Here is a 24,121-nt window from a genome sequence, read left to right on the forward strand (position 1 = left end):
CCGAAGCTCTCTGCATCATTGAAGAAGCAGAGGTCGACCGCTGAGGGTTCATGGGAACAGCAGGTGCAAATGTGTTCCTGTGATACCCCTGATCTGAAAACATAGAAGGATGCTGCTGGGGCTGCAGTGAGAGCTCTTTGTACATAGGTGTTTCGTACCACTTCTGAAACTCCGAGCAGGGAACAAAGCCAGAGACTTGGCCCCCGTGGAAGGGAAACCTGTTTTGGTCCCTCCAAACTTTGAAGGGGCTAAATTCACTGTGAATAAAGAAGTTGGAGTTATAGTTGCTGTGGGTAGATCTCATAAAAGATGAGGCTGAGTTCATTTGGGAAATGGCTGCCACCTCTGAAGAGTAGTAGTTTTGGGAGGAGAATAATCCAGCTGAGGGAAAATACCCAGAGTTCATGTTTTGTGGATAAGATGAGAACTCTGATAGCTCCCTTTCTATACTCATCAGTGCTGACTTATCCCAGCTTGTTTCATTATTGTACACAGCCTCATCCCGCTGCCCTTCTGAATTAAAAGCCTGAACCAAAGAGGAGACTCGTGAGCGGCTCCTGTGGGGCTGGGAGCTCACCTCCGCTGTCCCGTTGCTGTATAGGGACAGCTCTCTGGAGGGGCACTCCTGCTGAGGGGCCTCCACAAAGGACTGTTGGAATGTGGCAGAAAGCCTCCCTTGTGTCCCCACTGCTCCCCACTGCTGATCCTTGTGGATCGCTGCCCCGTACATGCCCCGGTAATTCCAATCCTGTCCATACTGCTGCACTCGGAGGCTGAAACTCTCATGGGCTGTCCTCTTCAGCTCCTGTCTCTCTCTGTCCTCCCTCTCCTGTACATTGTGGCTTATGGCCAGCTGTCTGCCCCTCTGTGCACAGGGTGACGCAGACAGGTCTGAGTCGTTGTAGACGGCCTCGTCTCCGATGCACAGGCTCCTGAAGGCCCTGTCCGTCAGACTGCTCACCTCGCGGTCTGTCTCTGTGTCGCTGTAGCCACCGTCGTTCCGCTTACGGTGGCTTTTGCGACTTGAACGCCGCTTCTCCACTGTCGTCATGGTGCAGGCTCACGGGCGCAGAGAGCTCTGGCCTCAGGCCGAGTCATTCAAACTCAGTCTGAGGAAGATCAGCACAGTCCTGGGATCAAGTCCCGGGCATTGTGGTCCTGTGTCCTCAGTCCTCACAACAGCAGTGTGTTTGTGTTCTAGAAAGAAGAGAAAGTTGTATTATGTGTCATATAGAACTGTGCACTTTTTCCATTTTTAAGGGAGACTCTGAAAACACTATCTGGTTCTTCTAACTTCCTATTCTTTCCTATTTGACATTTTGCAGGTATACACTAACTGCTGATGCCTCTTAGGGCGAGTACTACGCACTTTTAGGGGTCTTGAAACAGTACACTAGCTGACTCCACATAGTTGTGGCTGCAGTACTTTACTGCAGTAAGTTTAGACTGAACATTGACATTACAGTATAGCATTGCACATAAACGTGATGCTCCTTATTGTCCCAGAGCTGAACAGTGTCAAAGACCACTGTTGGGGATTTTTTTCACCTACTGAATGTACAGTATGTAGTTTGAGGAGCCTGTAATCCCTGCTCTCAGTCAGTACGACCTTCATGGACATGCTGTGAATAAAACCTTACTGTTGCTATGCTCAGACAGGAGACAGGCTCACGTGAGATATTTTGAGAGACGAGGATTTACTTATATGCACATCCACACACACAGCACTACAGCAAAAAGCCTGAATAAGCTGCATTTGTCCTCAATGATTTGTTCCTTCTATGACTTGTTCTATGTGACTTTGATAGAGGGAAAAAGGAAACCTTTCACATGTTAAAACAATAATGTAATGGCATAGTTATGCGCTGGTTAGATTCGCTGCAGCTGCTGTCACTTTGTCCAGAATATCCAGTAATTTATATTAATACCTTCTGAGCTGGAGGACCTTCAACTCATTTGTAAAGTTTGACAGTCATACTTGAAGCTGCAGAATTATGTTTATTTCAATCGCCATGACAGGAAAATTCAAACCAAATGCTATATTACGCTGCCACAAGAAAAGAATAATATACTATTTTTAATAATGCTATTTTAGAGGCACATTCATTTATTTACTAGGCACAGACATTTTTGCACTGAGAAAGTAAATTTACAACTGCTAATAGTACGTAAAAAAAAAAAAAAATCCGACTATTAATTAAGTGTCCTGTCACAGTTAGCATGATTTCACTTCTTTCCTGCATGTGACAGGTTTATTTTTATCCAGTGACAAGACCCTAAAACCTGACACCAAATTGGCCTTTTACTCCACTATGTCTATGCCCAAACCGTGAGCAATCAGAGAAATCAGCAACTCACCAGCCAAAAAATGTAATAATGTGAAGATGTCACAAAACAAGTTGGGGACAGAGGATGGAAATTAGCTTGAGCTATAATCCTGCATTTTAAGTATACTGTACTTTGTGTAAATGCATTGTCCCTTTTAAATAAATAAATACAAATACAAATACAAGTCATTCGGTCTAAAAAGGACAAGTTTGACATTTTTAACTTACATTCCAATTGAAAAATCCATGTGATCCAAACTCACAAAAAAGTACAGTCCCTCCTCAGTGTCGAGTCTCTTTGTGCCTTGACTGGCAATAATGTACCCCCTCAGTATAGTCCTGGATCCACTGCTTGAGCATTTGACGGATGCAGGGACTTGGGGACTGGGGATCAGCGACAGAAATAGAGAAGCTGTCCCAGTGAGAGTGTCCACCGTGTAGACCAGAATGAGTGCGGGACTCGCATGTGTGGGACCGTCAGATCCTAGGGGGTGTCCGGTGTCAGACAGATGAAACAAACAGCCTTACAACAACTATTTATACATTTGAACTGAGCTAACCACATTCACTGTTACGCGTGGGAGGCTAACTGTCTACAATACTGGATAACAGATTACAGTACTGGTTTTCAGGAATGAAATACTTTTAAGTCGTGTGAAGGGGTGGGGTGTTAAGGGATGGTTTTTGGGGCTGAAGGGTACATGAATAATCCCCACCCACCCAACTGAGGTCCCATTGACAAGCACTGTATGTACAATACTGTCAACAAGTGGCCACTGATCTATGAAAGATTGAAAGGGATTAGTAGTAACTCAAATATAGTTTCCGTGATGCACTTGCTTCGAGAAGACTGACCATTATTTCAGGTTATTAAGGCACCTATTCCTGGTTTAGACACAGTAAAGAATTTGTCTTCAGTACTAATTTTACAAGTATCCAGATTACCAGTCCAGATTCTGTCTTAATTAGTTTATTGAAATGTTATTTGATGAAATATTTAAGCGTGGTTTGCTGTCGATGCTGTACTATTGTAGTCTGCTTGTGTAATTACTCAGAGACTACTGTCACAGCCCAACTCTGCAGAAAAGGCCAAAAGGCAGAAGAAGGAGGAGTGACCTGCGCCTTCTCCCTCTCTCGCCCCTCCTCCTATCCCTCCCCTGTCCAGGCCGCTGCTGCTATAATAAGAGATGCAGGCGCAGATAGGGTGCTGGGCTGGCGGGTCTGGGCTGTGATGGACACACACACATGGGGCTAATGGAGACACTGCGCTCCACTGTCCACACACAGATGGAATACAGCTCAAAGCGTCTGAGGAATCACTTTCCTGAAATCATCACTCGTTTCACTCTTCTATCAGTGCCACCTCTAAGTAGGGCCTATATCTGGGTTTAACGTCACAGGGCTCTGCAATGCTTTGGCCAGTAGACTACTCACAGTTTTAGTTATTTTAAATTTCGTTTTAAGATGAACTGTTTTTAGAATGTGTGTGAATGACACTGAGATGGGGTCATTGGTGGTGAACAGGACTTTCTGGCTCACCAAGTCCCCCTTGTGGACAAACACCGAACATACCATCAATTCTTACATTTAAAACAAGGGAAAATATTGTGAGTTGTAATATTTTTATTTGAGGAGAGATCAGAAAGATTGATATTGGACTGAGGGGTCTAAATGTGTGATTGTAGGTTATATTATACCACTAGGCATTTGTTAGTTTTCTTTCAGGGAAGATAATTGATTCTAAGTTACTGTTATTGATCAGTTCTATGCATGAATTAAAAGCAGTGATGATATTGTAAGGGGTGTTTTGGCCTTTCAGAGGCCTGCGTTCTACGCCTGAATGCACTGGTTTGGCAAAAGCCGGTCCATAAATACTCTGTTTCCAGTGCAGAGTAAAAGAAGTGCAGCCCGGTGTCTTGGTCTGTATTGTTTGTGGGGCCTCTGAATGGGTGAATGTGTGCTCCGGACCCTGTTTCAGGACATATTTCCCCACATCGCTGCAAAAATATTTCATTACTGCAACAAAAGAAGCCCATTAACTGCACTGTAAGAACAGAGTTCAACTGCTGTCCCCCGTATTCACCATGTTTGTCTGCTTTTCTGGCTGCTCTCCAGCTAATTTGATATAACAATGCTCCACAAAACTGCCTCAGGACTTTTTTTAGGTGACAGAAAATTATCAATGATGCCACATGCACAGCTGAATGTCAACACCAACTTGACTTGTTTATGAAATATTAAAGCTGTGAATTATGGGCAGCAGCAGAACTTAATGATGATCGGAGTCATTATAACTTCAGCTTCTTTTGTTTTGGCTAATGATTAAATTCCACGACTACTGTATTCAATTTTAGGAGATTGAATGTGTTTTCTGCATCTTTTGTGTGGCTTGGCAGCATTTGCCTGTCCATAATAGTACATTTTTGGAACAGGAGACAATTTGTATAGGGATATTATGTTATCATTAGCTGCCATGTCACAAGGCTTAACATCTTTACTCCCGGCGTCTTTCATGCTTTTACACACAGATTATGATATTATAGCAGATGATGTATTTGTTATTTTCGGGCACGCATACACACAATAGGACACCTGGATTATAATGGGACTAAATAATTAATTGAAGGAAGATTAGAAATGATTGGGTGGAAGGACATTTTCACATTTTCTACTCTGAAAACTGGCAATGTGTCTGAGTTTATGAGTGTTTGAGTAAAAAGAAAGATTTCTAAGTTACACGTATATGATTTTTATACTATATTTTCTAGAACATTTACAACATAGGTTTGAGCTGCTGTGAACGGGAGGATGTCGAATCTGGCACGACTTTACATGACATTACCCTCCTCTGTGTCACCAGGGTGTCGCCTCATCAATTATTGATCCAGTACTTCATGGTAATACATAATTTCCTATCAATTATTTATGATAATGTGTGTGTAGTTTACTTAATTGCATTATTGACGATCAAAAGTAATTTCCTGAAAATCCTCAAGGACTCAAAATGAATCAAGCCAAATACTAGCACTAGCCCTTGTGTCGAGCATCTAACTGTCTGATCAGCTCGAGACAGAGGATGCACTAAAAACTAGCTCATTTGAATTAAAAGTAAATTAGTAATTGATTATTAATTACCAAAATTAGAGACTTAAATACAAATATAGAGATGCAAAAGTAAATATATTTATAAATTATGGTCACACAATTGGCCCAGTGTTTGAGTTTAGAGGAAGCTGATAAATTATGTATCAGAACAGATGGCTGGAGCGAGAGGCAACAGGAGAGGAACATGAGTGGCTACATCTTTAATTGTTTTAAAGAACGTGTCACAACAGGACTGGTGTGTCCCTGTCTGCCGGCGCTATGTGCTAACAGAGGAGCCATACACACCGAGCTGTCACAACACATCAACTACCGTACACCACACAGTCAGTAAAGTGCACTCCACAACAGACAAGTGTCGAGAGCTGATGCCATAAGCACAATGTCACTGTACATAAGAGTCGATAAATAATCACTGTCCTGCAATTGGCTGTATACAGTTACATGCAATAATATTCACAATGTACTGCTGTCTTCAATGAAAAACGAACAGCAATTCACATTATCAAATGGGTGCGCAACACGTTATATCTGTCCATCAAATAGAGTCCGTAAGAGTGCATAAAATACTGCAGATCCAAAACACACTTGTGCTTTTATAGGACAACAATTTCAATTCATTGTTAAATAAAGATTTGTATCCATAAATACAGTACATCCAGTTCACGAGTCTTTTCCAGTGGTTTTCTCCAGTCCTCGGGTTGTGCTTTGATTTTCGGGTTCACAGTTTGTCCTTCACTTTTTCTCCAGAGCGTCTTTGGAGCAGTGGCCGTGTTTGTCGGCGCTGCCGCCCAGAACTTGCACCTTGGACACTGGACTGGCGCTGGAGCTGTCCGGGCCTCTCCCCACATTGCTGGGGACCTCTATGGGCGGTCCCACGACAGGTCGGGGCAGAGGAGACGCTCCGTGCAGGACACTCACCCCTGCCCCGTGGCCCACTCCGGCTCCCAGCAGGTTGGCAGACTGTAACACGGCCTCAGAGTGCTCCCGGGCCTTCATTCTCAGGGCAGCAACACTGGCGGTACGGTTACCCTGGCAACCGTAGGGTGGTAGAAAAGACAAGCCCATGGGGTCAGATACGCAGCAGGAGCACAGGCCGTTACCTGTAAGGCAACAGAGGTACCGATTTAGTTACTTACAAACTTTGGTGAAAGTTTATTGAGCATTGAACAGAAATTGACATCAAAGTGAAATATATACAAATGTAGGATTACCTTTAAGTGTAGCGACCTGAGACAGAGCCTGAGCGTAGGTGGCAGAGTTGAGAAGTGTTCCTGGGATACACGACGGGAAGAACGGACCACCAGGGCCCACCGTCCTGTTGATGCTGCATTAACAAAAATGACAATATAGATATTTTAGAATGAAACTATACAATACACAGAACAAAAACTTAATTTCATAAAGACTTCCCCCCGCTCACTTCCGTCAATAACCTTTAGGAGTTACTGCGCGGACGTTTTGCTCCTCGTATCATTACGCCTCACAATATAGTACCCCTTTTTATCTGCTTATAAAATCGACATGTTTACATTTCTGTGTAAATATACTTCGCATGAAAACACTTCACGTAACTTTACTTAAATAGGGAACACGTGGAAGAGCTTGGTAGCTTCTATCGTGAGCTTTTTCGGAGCTATGTGACATGTGGGAGAGGCTGCGTATGTGCTCCGTTTGCGTGACAGAGCGCGCGGACAAAGACCAGACGGGTATATATTAACTCGTCTAAGGTCAGGTAAGAACATATCTCAGTATGTAAAAACGGTGGCCTATTCCTTTAAGGTTTTAGTACTTAATATAAAATGTCCTTATGTTTTGTTGTACAACCTCAGTTTAAAATAAAAAGCAAAAAAACACTTTTTATTTCCTTTTAGATTACTGGGTAAAGTAGAATTTCCCATTTCATCGAGCTTTTAAATTCAACGGATAAACTGCTTTGTATTAAAGTACTTGAAGTTTATTTTAAAAGCCAAATGCACACTCGTTCTCTCACCCCTGTTGCATCTCCAGTGGCTCCTTCTGCTTCCGGGCCGGGTCCACGGGGGACTGGGAGTTAATGCTGCGGGACGGAGGAGAGCCCTCACTCAGAGGCTCTTTGCCCCCGTCTGGGTCCGCTCCCCCTCGCTCTGTCTTCCTCCACTTGGCTCTGCGGTTTTGAAACCAAACCTAAGTTCGACAAGAAACAAACAAATAAAATGTTTTGCGTGTGGCGTGAGCTTTTATTGTTTATTATTAGGTTTTTATTTAAACTGAAAGCTCCGGGCAAAGAGAGGGGAATGTATAGCCAAGTTGTGATATCTTAATCAAATGAAGGTCACTGCCTATAACTATATTTAATTGAGCAATTTTTCATTATCATATTTTAATGACTTCCCAGTGACAGTTGTGCGGCGCCAGCTCTGATGAAGTCGTTTATTTCCCTATTTAGTGATTGTTTGACAACATCAGATTCGATTAGGAGCGGCTTCTTGTGGGCATTAATCATGATGTGTGTGAATGGAGTGCGGAATTGTGTTGCTCGTGCGCTGCGCTATTGTGGCCGAGGTACAAATGGTGTCAACAGCAAAACAAAACCATGTGCATTCATTCAGCATAAAGAAAAGGCAACATTTTGGTGGCAGGACGACAATACCAGCCATGGACTTATCTCACCCTTGCACCTTCCAGCGAGAAGTCGCGCCCCCCCATGCGCACACAGTTCTGAATGGGCTATAATTGCTCCATTAATCTCAATTTGCTGTGCTCTTAATGCGGGGGAGGCCCATTGACACTTTACAAAAAGGGGGGCACAACACTACAACGGAAAGGAAATTTATTTTCTAATAATAATGTAAGTTTAATATCCCTGCATACTGCGGTGGATTCATGTTCAGATTTAATAATAGGAATGTGGTAATCGGATTACGAGGGGAATAATTTGTTTACAATCCCTAATTTACAGCGCTGGATTCCATTATCTAGACCGCCATTGGGCTTAAGCAATAGTAAGATGACCCTGGGGAACAAAAGGTAAACTATTATATTTCTCACAATTAGATCTGCTCGCACAACAAAACCCAAAAGCAAATCTGGAATGCAGGAAATTACATACAGGACACATAACTTAATTACATCTGGCCAAGTTTATAAGCCGCGTTCGTGCAGGGCAACAGCAGAATATAAATAGGCAAATTTAAGGTACACTATGTGCAGTAGTGTTTGTTTTTTTTTCTCATAAAGGAGTGTGTATGGAAAAGGACTCTAGGTTTGTCCCGATTTTTCCCCTGTTTTGGGACATGATGTAGCCTATTCCTTCCTACCTTTGAGACACGGACAAATTAGTGCAGAACATTATCGCTGCTTAATTATGAATGACCGATTAATCAAGCTAATCTAATATTCACCATTATGTTGATGTTATTAAAGTGTATCGCCAGAATGACAGAGTGGCTTAATTTACCCGCCGTCTCGCACGTGGACGCTTGTGCCGGGGACACACGGTGCGCCACGCGCTCCGTCCCCCAGTAGTTACCTGCACTCTGGCCTCGGTCAGGTTGATCTTCATGGCCAGCTCCTCTCGCGTGAACACGTCCGGGTAATGTGTCTGCGCGAACACAGCCTCCAGAGCCTCGAGCTGTAAATGAAAGCATCTTCTTTAACACTTTGCCAAAGTATCACTGATCAATACTTTTCAATTCAATAGAAAAAACCTTTTCTAAAAACTGATGTAGCTTCAAACTTTAACGTCTCAAACGGGCAAAATATGTTTTTCTTATTGGCGAAATAGAACACATTATATGACTTAATAACACTAGTTATCGTGTTCCATTGTATGTCTCAAATTTAATCTTTCTTCTTACTTCAGTTGCTTACCTGTTGCAGTGTAAACGTTGTTCTGTTTCTACGTTGTTTTCTGCGTAAAAAACCATCATCAAAGTCTGCAGGTGCGTGGTTTCCAAAGCCATTGGGATTTACTAAAAGTACAAAAAAAGTATGTAGTTATTTCCTTTTAATTGCAATTAACATTAGGTTACTGAACATTTTTACAAATTCACACATTTTGACACGAGTTTGACTCATCCTCTGGCACAGTTTGTCTGTACCGTAAAAACTTATCTTTGGCATCAGACCCAAAGGGTCAGAGGAAAAGTGTGGCTAAATAAGAGCTCTGACTCTCGACATCTGTGCGAGTTGGCCCGGACCGCAAACCCCCAGCGCCCCATGCAGCTTATGCGCCCTCGGGCTGCGTCATTCGGTGCCAGAAAACGCAAGTGTCACGAGAAATGACAAAAGAAAGGGTCGGTTTCTTTATTGCCAACTTGGCGTTTTTATTTGGCTTATACATAGAATATTTAAACTTTTTAAATTATATTTTATCCGGGTAATTTAAAATCCAAAAATTGCAAGCTGAAATTAAACTACAAACAAATTATATATAAAACAAAACATAGGCCTTACGCATGTGCATTACGCACAACCAACAGCGACATTACCTCATTCTATTTTAAAGTAGCCTAAGCAAACAGACATTAAAACATTAAACAAACTTACATGAGTTCGTGCGGCAGCACTCTCCATCCAGCTGTGGCGGACAGTGGAAGTAGAACATCCTGGCGCGTGGCAAAGTTTAAGCAGAGCTTCTGTGCGCGCGGTGCGCTCTGAACTGTCTGTAAAGTTGAAGTGTTAGTCCTGAGTGCCGTCCCACAGACAGTGTGAGAGCAGACAGTGTGAGAGAGCAGGATGGGAGGATACTGGTGATGTGGAGCGGATGCTGCACTTCTACCTCTCTGTGCGCGCGCGTGCGTATGGGAGGTCCACCGCCCTACCCCCTCACACGCACGGACACATACACCCACTCCGATGTCTCTCTCTGGGGGTGTCCAGATGTCTCCATAACTGTATAACTGTCTGCATAGTGTTGAGGCTTTCAACGAGCGTGAAACAATCTCATGCCTAATTGGTCCTAATCGGATTATCAGGGCTGTGTCTCTGTCTCACCCCAAACCCGCGGCCCGTGCTTGTGCGCGAGTGTGTCAGTGGAAAAGAGGGAACGCGGGAGTGTGCCCGGGTGGGGGGATACTGCTCTTCTTTGGTAGAACAAAATTCATCACACGTGATTGTTATTCCAGAGTCAGGCATATTCCCTGACCATAAACACGCGCTAGGCCGGTGTGCACTTTTTATTTGGTTCTTTCATATATTAAAAAAAGCTAGATGACTTCTTTTGGGTTTTAGATTGACTGTCGGGCGCGTTAATGGCTCGTCAGGGTGTGTTAGGGCTCCGCTTTACAGGAGCTTGCGTATGTAGAACACTCACAAGGCCAAATTTTTGATTTTGTTCACAGCAAGGGGTCCCGCGATTTATTTCGCTTCCTCAGATAAATGATGTGCTGCGGGACCCTTTCAATTAGTTTTAAAGCGCATCTGGGACGACAGAGCGCAGACGCCATGCGTCTCTGAGGTGGAGGCAAAATGAGGCTGCGAGAAGCAGCTGAAATTTAGAAGAGGAGTGTGGGATTGGACTAAACCACATAAAGTGCAAAAAATCCCTTCTAATGGCGCGTAATTGGTTCTGTAATATCATTACAGGCGTATAATGGCCAGTTACAAGGCCCCGCGCTATTAAGGCTTTCCCTCGCGTGCAGCGTTTATGTTATTAAAGGGGGAATATAATGATATTTTAGTTATTAAATGCGCGTAATTAATTTATGCACCACTGAAAATAAAGTTGTTATTATGACCTCGGTGAGGTACGTAGAGAAAATTGAAATCAAATAACGGTTGATAACTTTATCCTAATATTTGGTCTAGACGAGTCTGACAATGCAGGCCTGAAGTGCAAGACGCGTCTTCTCTGTTGTTCAGTAACTACAAGGTGAACAAACAGATACTTCAGGACCATGGTCAGCACCATATTAGCATCTGTTAACATTTATCTTACAATTTCTCTAAGTTTCAGCTATAAATAAAGAATTTGATATTAGGATATTTAGACAAAAAAGTTAATAGTTTATTGCATACATGCAAATCATTACATCCCAAATGTTCTGTTATGGCTTTTCCAACAGCCACTTAAAATAATCACACAATGTAAATGTCTATGACAAAATCTATAACGACAAATTAAGGAGAGTTCAAGTGTCATTTACAGTATATCCAGAGTCACATATGAAAGACTGAGGCAGTTATATTTTTAAGAAACACCTGTGAGTATAAAACTACTCAAAGCAGTGTTTTAGGTAAACATTTTCAAGTATGATCAGGTACAAAACAGTTTTAACATGGATATTTCAAACTACATTCATGGAACATAAGCAAACATTTTCCTTCTAAATAATGACAAAACAGTATTAACTGCACTGTAGAAAAAGGAATATTTTTGTCATACTAAGAAGATGCATTAAGCACTTTCTTTAACTAAAGTTTTGCTTTAATTTCCAGAGGCCCTCCTGACCCGTTGTCCGATGAAAGTCACAGATGCTACGTAGCAGCTCTCGAAAAACAGGAGCTTGTTCCTGAGTCAGTCGAGGTTTGAAATACTCCAGCACTTCCTGAGTGCTAGCTTGTCCGTCTACATGAGCCTGGAAGGCTATAAAGTTGCGCAGATCGACTAACAGCTCGTCATGCTCAGTTTGTGGAGCTGGAGGTCCACTTGTTCTTGGTGCGTCAGGCTCCTCTTCATCATCTTCCTCTCTTTGGCCAGAAGGGACACTAATATGGTTGCGAGCTTTCATCTTGGCCAGCAGGGAGGAGGAGGAGAGAGCAGCGGGCGCACCATCGTTCTCTGCCCCCTCTCCGCTGAAGAGTGCTCCAGAACCGGGCTTTTTGGATTTCTTTATTATTGCGGCATCCTAAGAATAAACATAATTATATTAAAAAACAGTGCAAGCAATACAACAAACAAACAAATGACACTGAGATCAGTGTGTGAATACCTTGCACTTGTTTGAGGTGGGGCCAGACTGAACAGTAGGACCAACTAGAAGAGTATTTTTCTTTTGACCAAATCTTTTTCTGGAGGAAAAAAAACATATTAATGCATAAAAAGGCAATATAAACATCTAATTCCTGTGCAGTGAAATTCCACCTTGGCGGGGGAGTGGAGTTATTATAGGATAGCCTGCACCGCTGACGAGAAACTTTGAGGGCTTTCAAAGCATCTTTGGCGACTCTGTTGGCCTCAGCTTCTACCAGAACGTAGTCCGGGTTGGAGGCCTCCATGATGGTGTCATGTTGCATCACACTATGAATACCTACGAGAACAACTAAACAGTCACCACCAAAGCAAACCACAAATGTAATGAGGAGTGTGCATTCCTAAAACTCACCCGACTTCTTAAATAGCTTTGCCAGAACATAATCGTCTGATTCCTTCTGGTTGCCTGGCTCATCTTCACCATCAGCCTTTTTGTAATCCCTCTTCTTCAGCAGATGAGATATTCGGTGTCCTTCGAAGCGAGCATCGCGGGAGTGTTTGTGTTTCTTGTGTTTGTGTCTTTGCTTGTCCTCTGAGTGACAGTGTTTTCTTTTTTCAGTCCGTTTCTGAGGACTGGTCAGTTTGGACTCCGGTCGTCCACTGCTCGTTACATGTGACTTTGCTGAACTATCGACGCCATTTTGGTTGACGCGCCGACTCTCAGTGGTTGGTTTATTTTTATTGTGGATATCAAACGCATTGGACGAGAGGCTTAAAGACGACACATTTGGTGAGTGGAGTGTCCTTGTATCAGTGTTAGTCTTTTGTTTGGATGACTTGTTAGGTGCCTTGACATCTGAGCCAGTGCCTGTAACAAGAATATTATTTTAGCCTTTACTCACAAAAGAAAATGATAAAACAAAACAAAAAACAGCACCTGCAAAAATAGCACTGGTTTCTGTTCCCTGAGCACTGGTGGGGTCGGACAGTGTGAAGAGCTCATAGATGTCGTTTGACTTGAAGAACCGTCTTTGTTTCGGATCTTTCAGCACACGGTTGGTTAGAAACTGCTTGAAGATTTGCCTGAATTAAAACACACACCAAAAATAATTAGATGATTGTGCTTTTATTTTGGCTCAGCAGGAAATCCCAACCCCCTGTCACCGCACAATACTTAAAGTGATTGAGGAGAAAATTAGTCAGCTTCCATATTGTAGGTGAAACCCCAGTGTTTTGTTCTTCCTGTGAAAATTTGATTACACACCCCAAATAAACATTATTTTAAGGCTCCTAGATTGACCATTTAATAATGCAAAAAGCTTTTCAATTACTGGGCTCAAGCAGGTAGTGGGATGCAGAGATTGTGTGTGAAATCAATGACAAGCAATAACCAAATTCCACAGAGAGAAAACTGATGTAGTGAAGAGTTTGTGATGCCTTTTTTTTATTTTATGATTTGATTTAATGTGTAAATAAACTAAAAAATAAATGCGACCTCACCTGTGGTAGATTTTCTCCTCAATCGTCCCCGCAGTCAGCAATCTGTAAATCGTTACTTGCTGTTTCTGACCGATCCTCCATGCTCGCTCACGTGCCTGTGATAAACAATAATAAACCATGTGAGACAAAATACACAATTATAGGAAACATCCGTTACAGGAGCTGAGATCAACCTGTGTGTCTGTGCTGGGGTTCCAGTCTGGGTCATAGATGATGACTCTGTTGGCTCCCGTCAGATTGACTCCAAGACCTCCCACTTTTGTGGTCAACAAGAAAATAAAAATGGATTTATCCTTAAACAAAGGAAAAGAAATATTGTTTAATTCTTTAAATGTCTCCTCTTTAAGTGCCAACTGTAACATAAAACGGATAGAATTTACATATATATACAAGCAGTTTTTAAATCGAATGATCAAATACATGAAGTGCTGACTGAAGTGCCTTATTGACCTAATGCAATATAACGACAATAAAAGAGGTCCCAGTCAGACCAACAGATTGTCAACATTAGTGCCCCCACCCTGGCGTGAGTGGAGTATCAGTGAAGCCCGCCTCAGGAGGGGATTTTCAGTGGAAACACTCAGAGCCATTAGGGAGGGCTAATCCTTACCTCGTTGTAGCGTGCAACGAGGGGCTGTCGAGAAGCAATCGGAGTCGTGCCATCCATCTTCAGATACGAGTAGTTATTCTCCCTCACAAAGACCTCGAAGATGTGCAGCATCTAAAAAGATATAAGAGGTGAAAGAGTGTAGTGTAGTGCCTAAGGACAGGTCTGAGATTTGGATTATCTCTAAAAGGATTAGAGCAGATTAATATTACATGGACAGAGATACCGACAGGGAGGCTCTCAGGTTGCCTCTGAGGTATAATCTCATTGGTATTGACTGCAACAGCTGGGGCCACACACACATGTCTCAAACATATGGTATGAACTTTGAAAACTGAGAAAACCTAAAATGTATTCAACCCAATAAACAAGAAGGAAAAAATGTAATATGATTAACATGAGAATTACATAAGTTCCAGCCTGAAATATGATGAATGCTGAAGTGATGAGTGTGTGACTCACCTGTCGGGACTGAGAGAAGAACAGCACTCGATGACCCTGTTTGAACCAGAGCCGCAGCAGAGACTCCACCACAATGAGTTTGCCGGAGCGTTTCCAGAAGCCGAAGTGCTCCTCTTCGGTCAGCTGGTCCTCTGGGATCCCCCTCAGTATCTTGGGGCCGCCTGAGAACAGGTCCGGGTGGTTGCAGATTTTTCTGAGCGCAATCAAACCTGAGAAAACCTTCAGACACACACATAAACAAGCACGAGAGTTAAACACGATGATGCAGGTTTAATTGAAGGCACGTTTTACTGTTGTACCTTTAAACAAATAAGCCCATTTACTTTAGGCTACAGTTGCATAATTTATTAACACAAAAAAAGGGCTGCGTTTTTTTGATGAAGCCCAGTGGTCACTGCATTAGTAATGGTGGTTAATGGACTGAGAGTGACCACTGAATATGCCGGCAAAAATGAGTGTGTGTGCAATTTACTGTGGTAACCTCTACGACCACGTCCATTTGGTCAGTGGTGATAAATGGTCGAGTCTCGCTCTCAGACAAGGCTAATGTGAGCTAAGAAACTGTGCCCCTTCCTTAAAATGAAAGATCTGAAGAAATGAAAACAAAGCAATGGAATGTTTAACTAAGTATCGCCCAATCTAAATTATTGGATGGTAGCAAGGCAAAATTATGGGTTAAATAATGAATCAGGGACATTGTGACACTCTGTCGTGGTGACAAAGGAAAAAACAACATAAAGAACAAGGAAAAACAATGTGATTTCACAATTATCCAGATCAATCTAGCAAAACTATAACCCAACAACTGGACTTACATTTAAAAAGAAGTCAATGTTTCACTCCCCAACGTGGTCAACCTGTCAGAGCAACTTAAACTTGTCTCAGCCACTGAAAACCCTCTAAGACCTTATGTTCCTGGCCAGTAACCCCACATGAACGATGCACGTCAATATTAACCTCTTAACCCCCCAGCACATTTTCTCCAGCTCATCTTTACCCAAATCTAAAAGCTTCTCAACGAGAGCTTACAATCTATAGGCTAGAGCGCCTCATTTGAAAGTGAAGATCTACAAAACTGATCAGAACTTTTTTGTTGCTTGTTGCGCAGTCGCTGCATTTATGTCAAATTTATGAAGCGTTTTGATTTTGACTCTTTTTTTGGTTTTCAAAGGTTTTTTTGTTGGGTTTTTATTGCTTTTCATTGTTTTTCCCTTTGCTTTTTTGTTGCATTTTCATCACATTTTTGTTTCTTTCTTGTCGCTGTTCTGTGACTTTTCCATCACTTAACAGTTAATTTTTGTCGCTTTTTAATTGTGTTATTGTTGCTTTTCTGGCCTGTTTTTGTCGCTCTATTGCCACTTTTTTGTTGTGTTTTCCTCCTCATTTTCGTCGCTATTTGCCGCACTTTTTTCAAGACGCTTTTAGATTTGGGTAACGCCAAACTGGAGAAAATATGCTCAGTTAAGGTGGGGGTTAAGAGGTTAAAGGCAACAAACGCATGCTCCTAATGAACAGCTCGACACAGAAGAAAATGCTATTTTTGCCGTGGGTAATTAAATAAATGTATTGGGATGAGGACCTAACATATTGAAATCTCACATTTGGCTGCCTTTAGTCAACATCTCCATGGCAACGAGATGGAGACGCCCTCGCAACCAGTTTTCCAGCAATAAAAATATCAGTAATGGGATAATGCCTTCGTTTTATTCTATTTATTGTGTGAAATGTTACATAGTGTGGCTTTAAGGACACAAGCACATTCCTGGGCCACCCTCTAGTGATGTGATGATCTATATCTTGTGGCTGTGGCAATCACCAACCACTGCCATGAGATGTAGCATCCTTTTAAGTGTTAAGTGTCCAATTGTTTTGTTATGTTACAAGATTGATGCGAATAAAAATGCACATGTTGTTTCAATCATACCTGCATGTCCCCATTCAGTATCTGGTAAACTTCTTTCGAATCCAAAAAACCTTGGTAAACTTGCCGCTGCTCGTCATTTAATCTGCAAAACAGGACCTGCGCACAGACAAAAGGCGGTGAAAGAGAGTGGTAATGAGCAGTAAACGTCTCCTGTAAAGCCCCTTGATGAAATGAAGTGTGTGAAAAGAGAAATTAGAAGGAGGCTGTGTCTTTTTTAGAGCCACACAATCCTCAGGGAGCGACTTAATGAGCTGAAGTGGACTGAGAAGTCAACCAGCATCACGGCAGAGGACAGACCAGAGACCAGCCGCCTTAATGAATACCTGCTCATTTCACTTTGACATGACTTTATTAGGGGAGTTCACCAGACAAATGTTACGCACATTCATCAAATACTCTTTAGATGTGGCAGAAACAGTCACATTCATCAGATAAGTTGCTTCACTTCCAAGACGAGGGTCAAATGTCTCACAGGACTCAGAATTACCTGTTCATTCTTGTCGGGGAGGGACAGGTTGGCCTTAACGTCTGCCTTCATCCGCCGGAGCAGGTAAGGATTTATGGTGTCTCTCAGCACACACGCACATTTATAAGCAGTCTGGACCTGTAAACAGACAAGAGGAGAGTCAACCCTCTAAGCACAACAGCTATGAGCCAACAGCTTCAAAACACACGCGTAATTCACTTTAGTCTCTCAGACAACATCTCAACATCTGTCATGCAAGTGCTTCCTGGGGCAGCAGCCCGTCATCTCGCTGTCCCTCTCAGCAGCAAGAGCCATTAAACATTGATCACAGAGCTACATTCTTGGGAGACAAAATCCCTCCCCTTTCATCAGCAGCGCTGGTCAGTAGCACAGTAGTAAAGTGGGCAGGAGTCATACTCAGGGAATACAGATGGCCTGCTGCAACTTATCCATGACCAGTGCTAACGGCCATTTAGTGTTAAACATTAACGCCACAGTACGGATAAAAGAAAAACCACAAGGCGCCTGGAGGGGATCAGTGGGACGCGCGACTAAACTGAGACAAAGTGAAGTAAAAACGGGACTGGTCATCAAGGCTGCAGCATTTATGTGTTCAACGAAGTTCAAAGAAGGCCAACAAAGTGTTTCGCTCTGTGCTCAGGCCTGCTCTGTCGGAGTATAAAGCAGCAGAGCACAGCTCTCTCTGACCATTTAATAACATTAATAATTAGTAAAGGTTTTTATTATCGACAGCGGAAGGAGCATCAATAGCTGCTTAAATAATTAAATCCATACAGTCAGTGGGTTATTAACGATTGGACACTAATGACAAAGGGCCACAATTTAGCGCACTACACTCCACTTTAGCCTTCCCTTTCCACACACAAGGAACAAAGTGTTTCTATACAGACGTGCATTATGGGGCTCAGCAATAAATGCACTGGTATTCAAATCCTACATGGATGTCTTGTGTTGTCAGAAGACATTTTTGATCATAACAGTATACTGTACAGTATCTTTAATTTCCCTAAGTAGCAATTATTGTCATTACAGTCCTAAGTTATCTATTATCATTTCTTCTTGCTGGTGTGTTATTACCTGAACTGGAGAAGCATTGCTGTAGCCACCCATTGTGATTGGCACAGAAAACTGCTCCATAAATACAGGCAGGGTACCCAGTTTACCAGGGAAAACGAAGTCAAAAAGAGACCACAGCTCCTTCAGATTGTTTTGCATGGGAGAGCCAGATAGGATGAACCGGTGAGGAGTGCGAAACTAACACAAATATGTGAAAGAAGAGAGAAAAGTCAGTATGAACAAGATAAATCATGTGCAAAATTGATTTTACGACACAGAGTACCTGTTTACAAGCCATAGTGACTCCAGCATTTGGATTTCTGATTTTATGGCCCTCGTCCAGGATAATATAGTGCCAATCATAGCGCAGCAAAATGTCCTGCATGTTTCTCACGGCTGAATACGATGTTATCAAGATGCCATGGCATGAAGCAATCTCTGGGACAAGTTTCTCCTGCAAGAAAAAGAAACTCAAAATGCAGGAAGCTCTGTGTGTGTTTTTAAAACAGGTCTCTGGTGCCCTCCAGAGGAAATTAATCCACACATGAAGCTGTGAGGCAAACGGTGGAGGGAAAACCTTACCTTGTTACTTGTGAAAGAGCCGGTTTCATGGAGGACAGCCACGCGAAAAGGAGGCCACCAGGTGTGAAACTCCTTTACCCACTGGTGCATGACTGTTGCTGGACAAACGATAATAGTGGGCCCCAGACCAGCGTATCTACAAACAAATGGTGTTGTTTTAGATTTAAATCATACATATTCTGAATGAAACAACAACACTTTTCCTTTTCACAGTCAAAATGTCACACTATTGAATATTGCAACAGAATGGGCATTATCTAAACAAGGCTACAACTGAATTACACAGGTTCAGATGTACGGGGTTGTTTGTTCTCTGTGAAGATGTTGTCAAACACAGCTTTGTCAACACAGACACACACCCATACACACTAATGGACTGGTATGAACCTCTGCTTGGTGAAAGCTATTGATACTGGGCCATAATTGAGTTTGCAAGCAATCAATTTGTGGGCGTCTATAGAAGACAGAGTATTGATCACAAGGGAAGCTCCACCTTCTAAATGCACAAGTGTTGTGCTGTGCAGTAAAAGTAGATTACCGTCAGTGCGTCATCTTTTCAGGGCCTAATTTATTGCTCTGCACCTGCTTCAACCACATCTTAAAAGTCAGAATTTTTTTTGGAGTGTTTTCTAGGAGACACTACTCAACACTATTCACACACACAGATTTTTCTGATGTCTGCAGTAAGAAAGTGAAGAGTCTGATAATTGAAACATGTTTAATAATTCAGACGAACACTCTCAAGCTGAACTCCCCTAATCAAATATTCATACTATACAGACACACAGTCTCGGCCCACATTGTGTACCTGTAGTTAGATCCTCGAGTGCGGAGCTTGCTATAGCTCAAACCGGCCAGAAAGCAGATGACCTGGATGGTCTTCCCTAGCCCCATCTCGTCTCCCAGGATGCCCCCTGCCTGTTGACAGTGGAGCTCCCACAACCATCGTACACCTGTCTGCTGGTACCTAAGGGTTTGAAAAAGTTATTACGTTAGACGAGACCAGATCAGATGCCAATCTCTGAAATCATACACATATGCTAATAGGGCAGAACTTACTTGTAAAGTTTCTTCCAGAGAAATCCAGGTACTTTAAACCCTTCATCAAACTCAGCGTCACTGTCATCAGTGAGCTCTTCCTCTCGCTCTCTTCTCTCCTCCCGTTCTCGAAGGCGCTGTCGCTTCCACTTCCTGATTGACATGTAAATACATTGAATTTGCAAACTTTTATGAAGCCACACAAATCCTATTAAAAGGGTAATGATTGAGGTGATTATGGATCATAACCAGGTCTTAACCCTTTTCCTCAGCGAGACTTTGCTCAAAGACTACAGATCTGATCCGACTAAAATCAGTGGTTTATTTTAGGATTCGCTAACACAGGTGTATGGATAGCAAATGTTTGAGCTGCAGGTATTTCCCTTGGGTTGTGAGCTTTTACAGCAAAAAGGGAAATGTAAAGGAGCTTTAATAGCGCAAAAACGAGGGCAGTTAGAGCCACAGTCGTCGCACGGCAAATGAAGATTGATATAGACAATTAGTAGTGTGAGTTCCCCTGAAAGGTGTGAGGTGGATAGGATAAGAATCCATCTTCATTTGGGCCTGGTCCTGTCACCCTGCCTCAGAACTGGTCCTTTAGCTGGGCCTGGGAGACCACGCTCTCTAATTAAGTCAAGACTAAGCATTGGTTCAGTTAATTACACTTTTCTGGCCCCTCTCCACCCCCGCCCAACTACAAATACTGCCCAGTCTAATAATATCATTCTTCATATGAGCGAGCCTCACTATCCACACCATGTTTGTGCGGGTGACTTGACATTCAATCACTGTACAGCAGGAAAAAGGACACATGCCAACACAATTTATTTGGCAGCTATAAATATGAAATCTCATTAGGCCTGCTCTTCCATTAATTTGAGCATTAGGGTGAGTGTATAAAACCATGTGCAGGAGGATAATTAGGCCAATGTGAGTGCAGAGAAAGAAGTCGAATGGGGAGTGAATTTGCTTAGTCAAGAAACAGCTGCCAATCTCATCTGGGATTAGTGCTCCCTCTGCGTGAGAATCCAGCACAGACCAAATGCATTCTTCTTAACTGAGGGGAATAACAATGGCACACTCGCACTGCAGCCACTAAGACCTAATCAGGTGCTGGCAAAAAGCTGGAAAAAGTATTGCACGCATTTCCTACCTTTAAAATGACATGTGCTTTGCCGTACCTTACTCTCTGCCTGTAGAACTCGATATCTCCGTCATCTTTAAATCTCTTTGCATTGCTCTTCTTCTCGCAGTCTTCATCCGAACTCTCGGGGCTGTAATCCTCTTCACTGTCCTTCGCCTTCTTTCTCCCTTTGCCCACACTCTTCCTCTTGAACGGTTTTAACTCGTATTCTTCATCGCCGTCTTCACCAAAGCCCTCCTCAAAAGCCTCCAGTTCCTCTCGGTCCGGGTCTATGCATTCATCGCTCGGCACATACTCAGAGCCCTCACTGTCAGTTTCTCCATATTCGTTTTTGCGCTTTTGCTTCTGTTTAGGAACGGTTGGTTCAGTCTTGGGCCGAGCTTTGGGATGAGCTTTCAAAGCAGTTATTTGTAGTTTTCGTATCTTCTTCTTAAGCTTCTTATCTTGTGGGGATACTTTTTTGTTTTTAGTCTTGACTTCTCCGTTATTACTGAGTTTTGAGGTAGTCTTTTTCTTTAAAACTGGCACCTTCCTTCTATCGGTGGCAAGTTTGGCTTGATCAGCTAAGTATTGGTCAAAGGCAGAGTTTTCAGCTAGCATCACTTTTCGGGGCTCTTTCTTTTCCTCCTTTTGTGGGATGCGAGTACCGAACGGTGTCATGTGTCCTTTGCGAATTAGTTCCTCCCACTCTGTCTCTTGCGCTGGCATGAGCATACTGCCGAGTGTGGATGGGCCAGCTTCTAGTATAAGGCAAACACACAGGTTTAGGAATGAACAAAGCCAACTTGCTTTAATGTTACACTATGAACATTAATCTCACCTTCTTCTTCATCGTCCTCAGCCAAAAGCTCAATTTCTAGTTTCAGAGACTCGTCTCCACCCAATATAGTCTGGAGTCTCTTTTGTTTAGCCCGTATTTTCTTCAACTGTTTTTCCTGTAATCAAATGACAGTTGTGTGTCAATATGCAAGCAGTCAAGACTTTAGAGTGCAATTTTTACCTTATTTTCTTTCTGCCGCTTCACAGATTCAACCTTTCTGCTAATATCTTTGCTGGAGGCAACATATGGTCCAAGCTGCTCAATTATCTTGTTGATATGTTTTAATTCTGTTGTGATTGACCTTAAAAACAAAGACACGATTCATGTTAAAAGTCTCGTGTAATGAATGAATGTGGGATATAAGTCTCCTAGATGATGATGATTATCATAAAACTGAAGTATTACCGAACATCGTCCAGTACTGACTGGTACTCTTTTTCTGCCTCGGCTTTTGCAGCAGCTTGATTTGCTTCCAGAATGGCTTCATCCACCTGTTGGAGCACACCTTGCTCAAGCACCTCCTGGTCATAAACAGCCACACCAAGACCCTGCAATTCATCTGCCCCCGAACTGGCATTTGCTGCTTGGATTCGCTGTCTGTCAATGTGCAAGGCCCCAGACCGCTTTGCTCCTAAACATTAAAATAAAAACGTTCGGAGGGTGTCAACACGTCTGTTATTACCTATATTACAAGCTATATTAACATACCACTTGGTCCCTCCCTTGATCCTGAAGTGGAAGGGTAGGTAGCTGCAGACTCAGAACCATGGCTGCTCTCAGGAAAAGGGAAGGACGCTGTGCCCCCCGTGGCCCCATCCTCCTCTGCCCCTCCCAGGGTCAGAGCAGCACTGGCCGGGCTGGACAGTGAGGAAGGGGCCTGGTCCTCTGTACCTTCCACAGGCATCGTGCAGCTGCAGGCTGTCAGAAGTCAAAATGTCATTGAAATAGTCCGGATTTGTCTATATGACTCTAGAATATTCAGCATCATTAACACCATGTGATAATAACAGTTTTCATTTAAGACAATAGCTATGTCAGTTAATTCCATATATTTAACACAAGTGTATGGGTTTTTGTATTCATGGCACAAACAAAAGCGTTCCAACAAAACACATCTGACACCTGAACAAAAAAAAACATGTTTGTTGTGGATTCCGACTCTATAACTGAACATAGTGTGCTTTATTTTGTATGATCTGATCATAAAACACCCATTGTTTACGTGGATGCCATGCTAAGCTAGCTGACCATTTAAAGAGAGGATCGCTGTCGGTCAATGACATTTAACAAAGAAAACCTCTCCAACAGCGAGACTTGTATGTATTAAACATCCCAGATTATAACAAAGGATTGTTGTAAAAGTGTAGCAGCCTTACTTTCAAAACGCGTAGTTACACAACATCACTGCCTTGGTTTGTATAATATGTTGAAGCGCTTCCTGGTTTCCGGAGGCTGAGCTCAAAGGTTTCAGTGTTGAACAGCGCCCTCTGCTGGTTCATAGCCATCCTTTTTTTTCCGCCTGTAGATGGCGCCACGACATAAACTATAGTTATTGATAAAAAAATGAGTTGTAAACTATTGACCCACTCACATGACTCACGCTTTATTTTGACCACACACGTGAATAATTTTACTGGTGCTGCCATCACAGCTCGAGATGATGCGTCACGAGAGGACCACGTGTACGTTTGTGTCAGACCGTTATAAGCGCACGTATAGACATCACATTTTGTGCAAGTAAAACAGTCTCGTTTAGGCTATTATTTGTTTTCTATTCAGTGTGAGAAATAACAACGATGTGAACAGTAGTGCCAAGAAGTCTACGCACGAAGTTTATTTTTTGAGTCTTGCAAGTAAGGCTTTAATTAAAATATGCCTTCTGGTCTGCTCTATGGTGAAACTGTACTGCTGAGAGATGTTTCTGTCACCCTTGACTTGCACATATTAAGACTGAGTGCCAAAATGGTCTTTGCTTATATATTTGAGCCACTTATATTGGCCTGTTGGGATCCAAAGTATATTGAACTTAATTTAATCCCAAACTTCGCATTTCAATTACTAAACAGTGCGTGTTTTATTGAACTGACAATCTTAGTAACCTCAATAAGACATGGCATTACTAACAACATAAATAAACCACAAGGTTTTCAGACAGTTCACCATACAGATGGGAGACA

General features: G+C 42.6%; 2 protein-coding genes across 2 annotated transcripts; both read right to left on the reverse strand.

Moving 5' to 3' along the window:
• Nucleotides 1-5,562: 5,562 nt before the first annotated feature.
• Nucleotides 5,563-10,345, reverse strand: drgx (dorsal root ganglia homeobox). The gene is made up of 6 exons (XM_079560172.1): nt 9,960-10,345; nt 9,282-9,382; nt 8,941-9,042; nt 7,423-7,595; nt 6,644-6,756; nt 5,563-6,532 (listed from the first exon to the last, which is right to left on the reverse strand). The coding sequence occupies exons 1-6, from the start codon at nt 10,015-10,017 to the stop codon at nt 6,165-6,167; spliced, it is 915 nt and encodes a 304-aa protein (XP_079416298.1). The 5' UTR covers nt 10,018-10,345; the 3' UTR covers nt 5,563-6,164.
• Nucleotides 10,346-11,591: 1,246 nt separating this feature from the next.
• Nucleotides 11,592-23,401, reverse strand: ercc6 (excision repair cross-complementation group 6). The gene is made up of 22 exons (XM_079559534.1): nt 23,321-23,401; nt 22,653-22,855; nt 22,350-22,575; nt 22,125-22,245; nt 21,945-22,059; nt 21,162-21,864; nt 20,002-20,133; nt 19,751-19,909; nt 18,943-19,078; nt 18,644-18,814; nt 18,382-18,558; nt 17,305-17,421; nt 16,818-16,913; nt 14,894-15,112; nt 14,435-14,545; nt 13,998-14,117; nt 13,825-13,919; nt 13,262-13,407; nt 12,737-13,192; nt 12,496-12,661; nt 12,344-12,422; nt 11,592-12,259 (listed from the first exon to the last, which is right to left on the reverse strand). Exons 2-22 carry the CDS (start codon nt 22,846-22,848, stop codon nt 11,822-11,824), a joined length of 4,179 nt encoding a protein of 1,392 aa, XP_079415660.1. The 5' UTR covers nt 22,849-22,855; nt 23,321-23,401; the 3' UTR covers nt 11,592-11,821.
• Nucleotides 23,402-24,121: the final 720 nt, after the last annotated feature.

Source organism: Gobius niger (assembly GCF_951799975.1).
Source record: "Gobius niger genome assembly, chromosome: 7".
Classification (NCBI taxonomy): domain Eukaryota; kingdom Metazoa; phylum Chordata; class Actinopteri; order Gobiiformes; family Gobiidae; genus Gobius; species Gobius niger.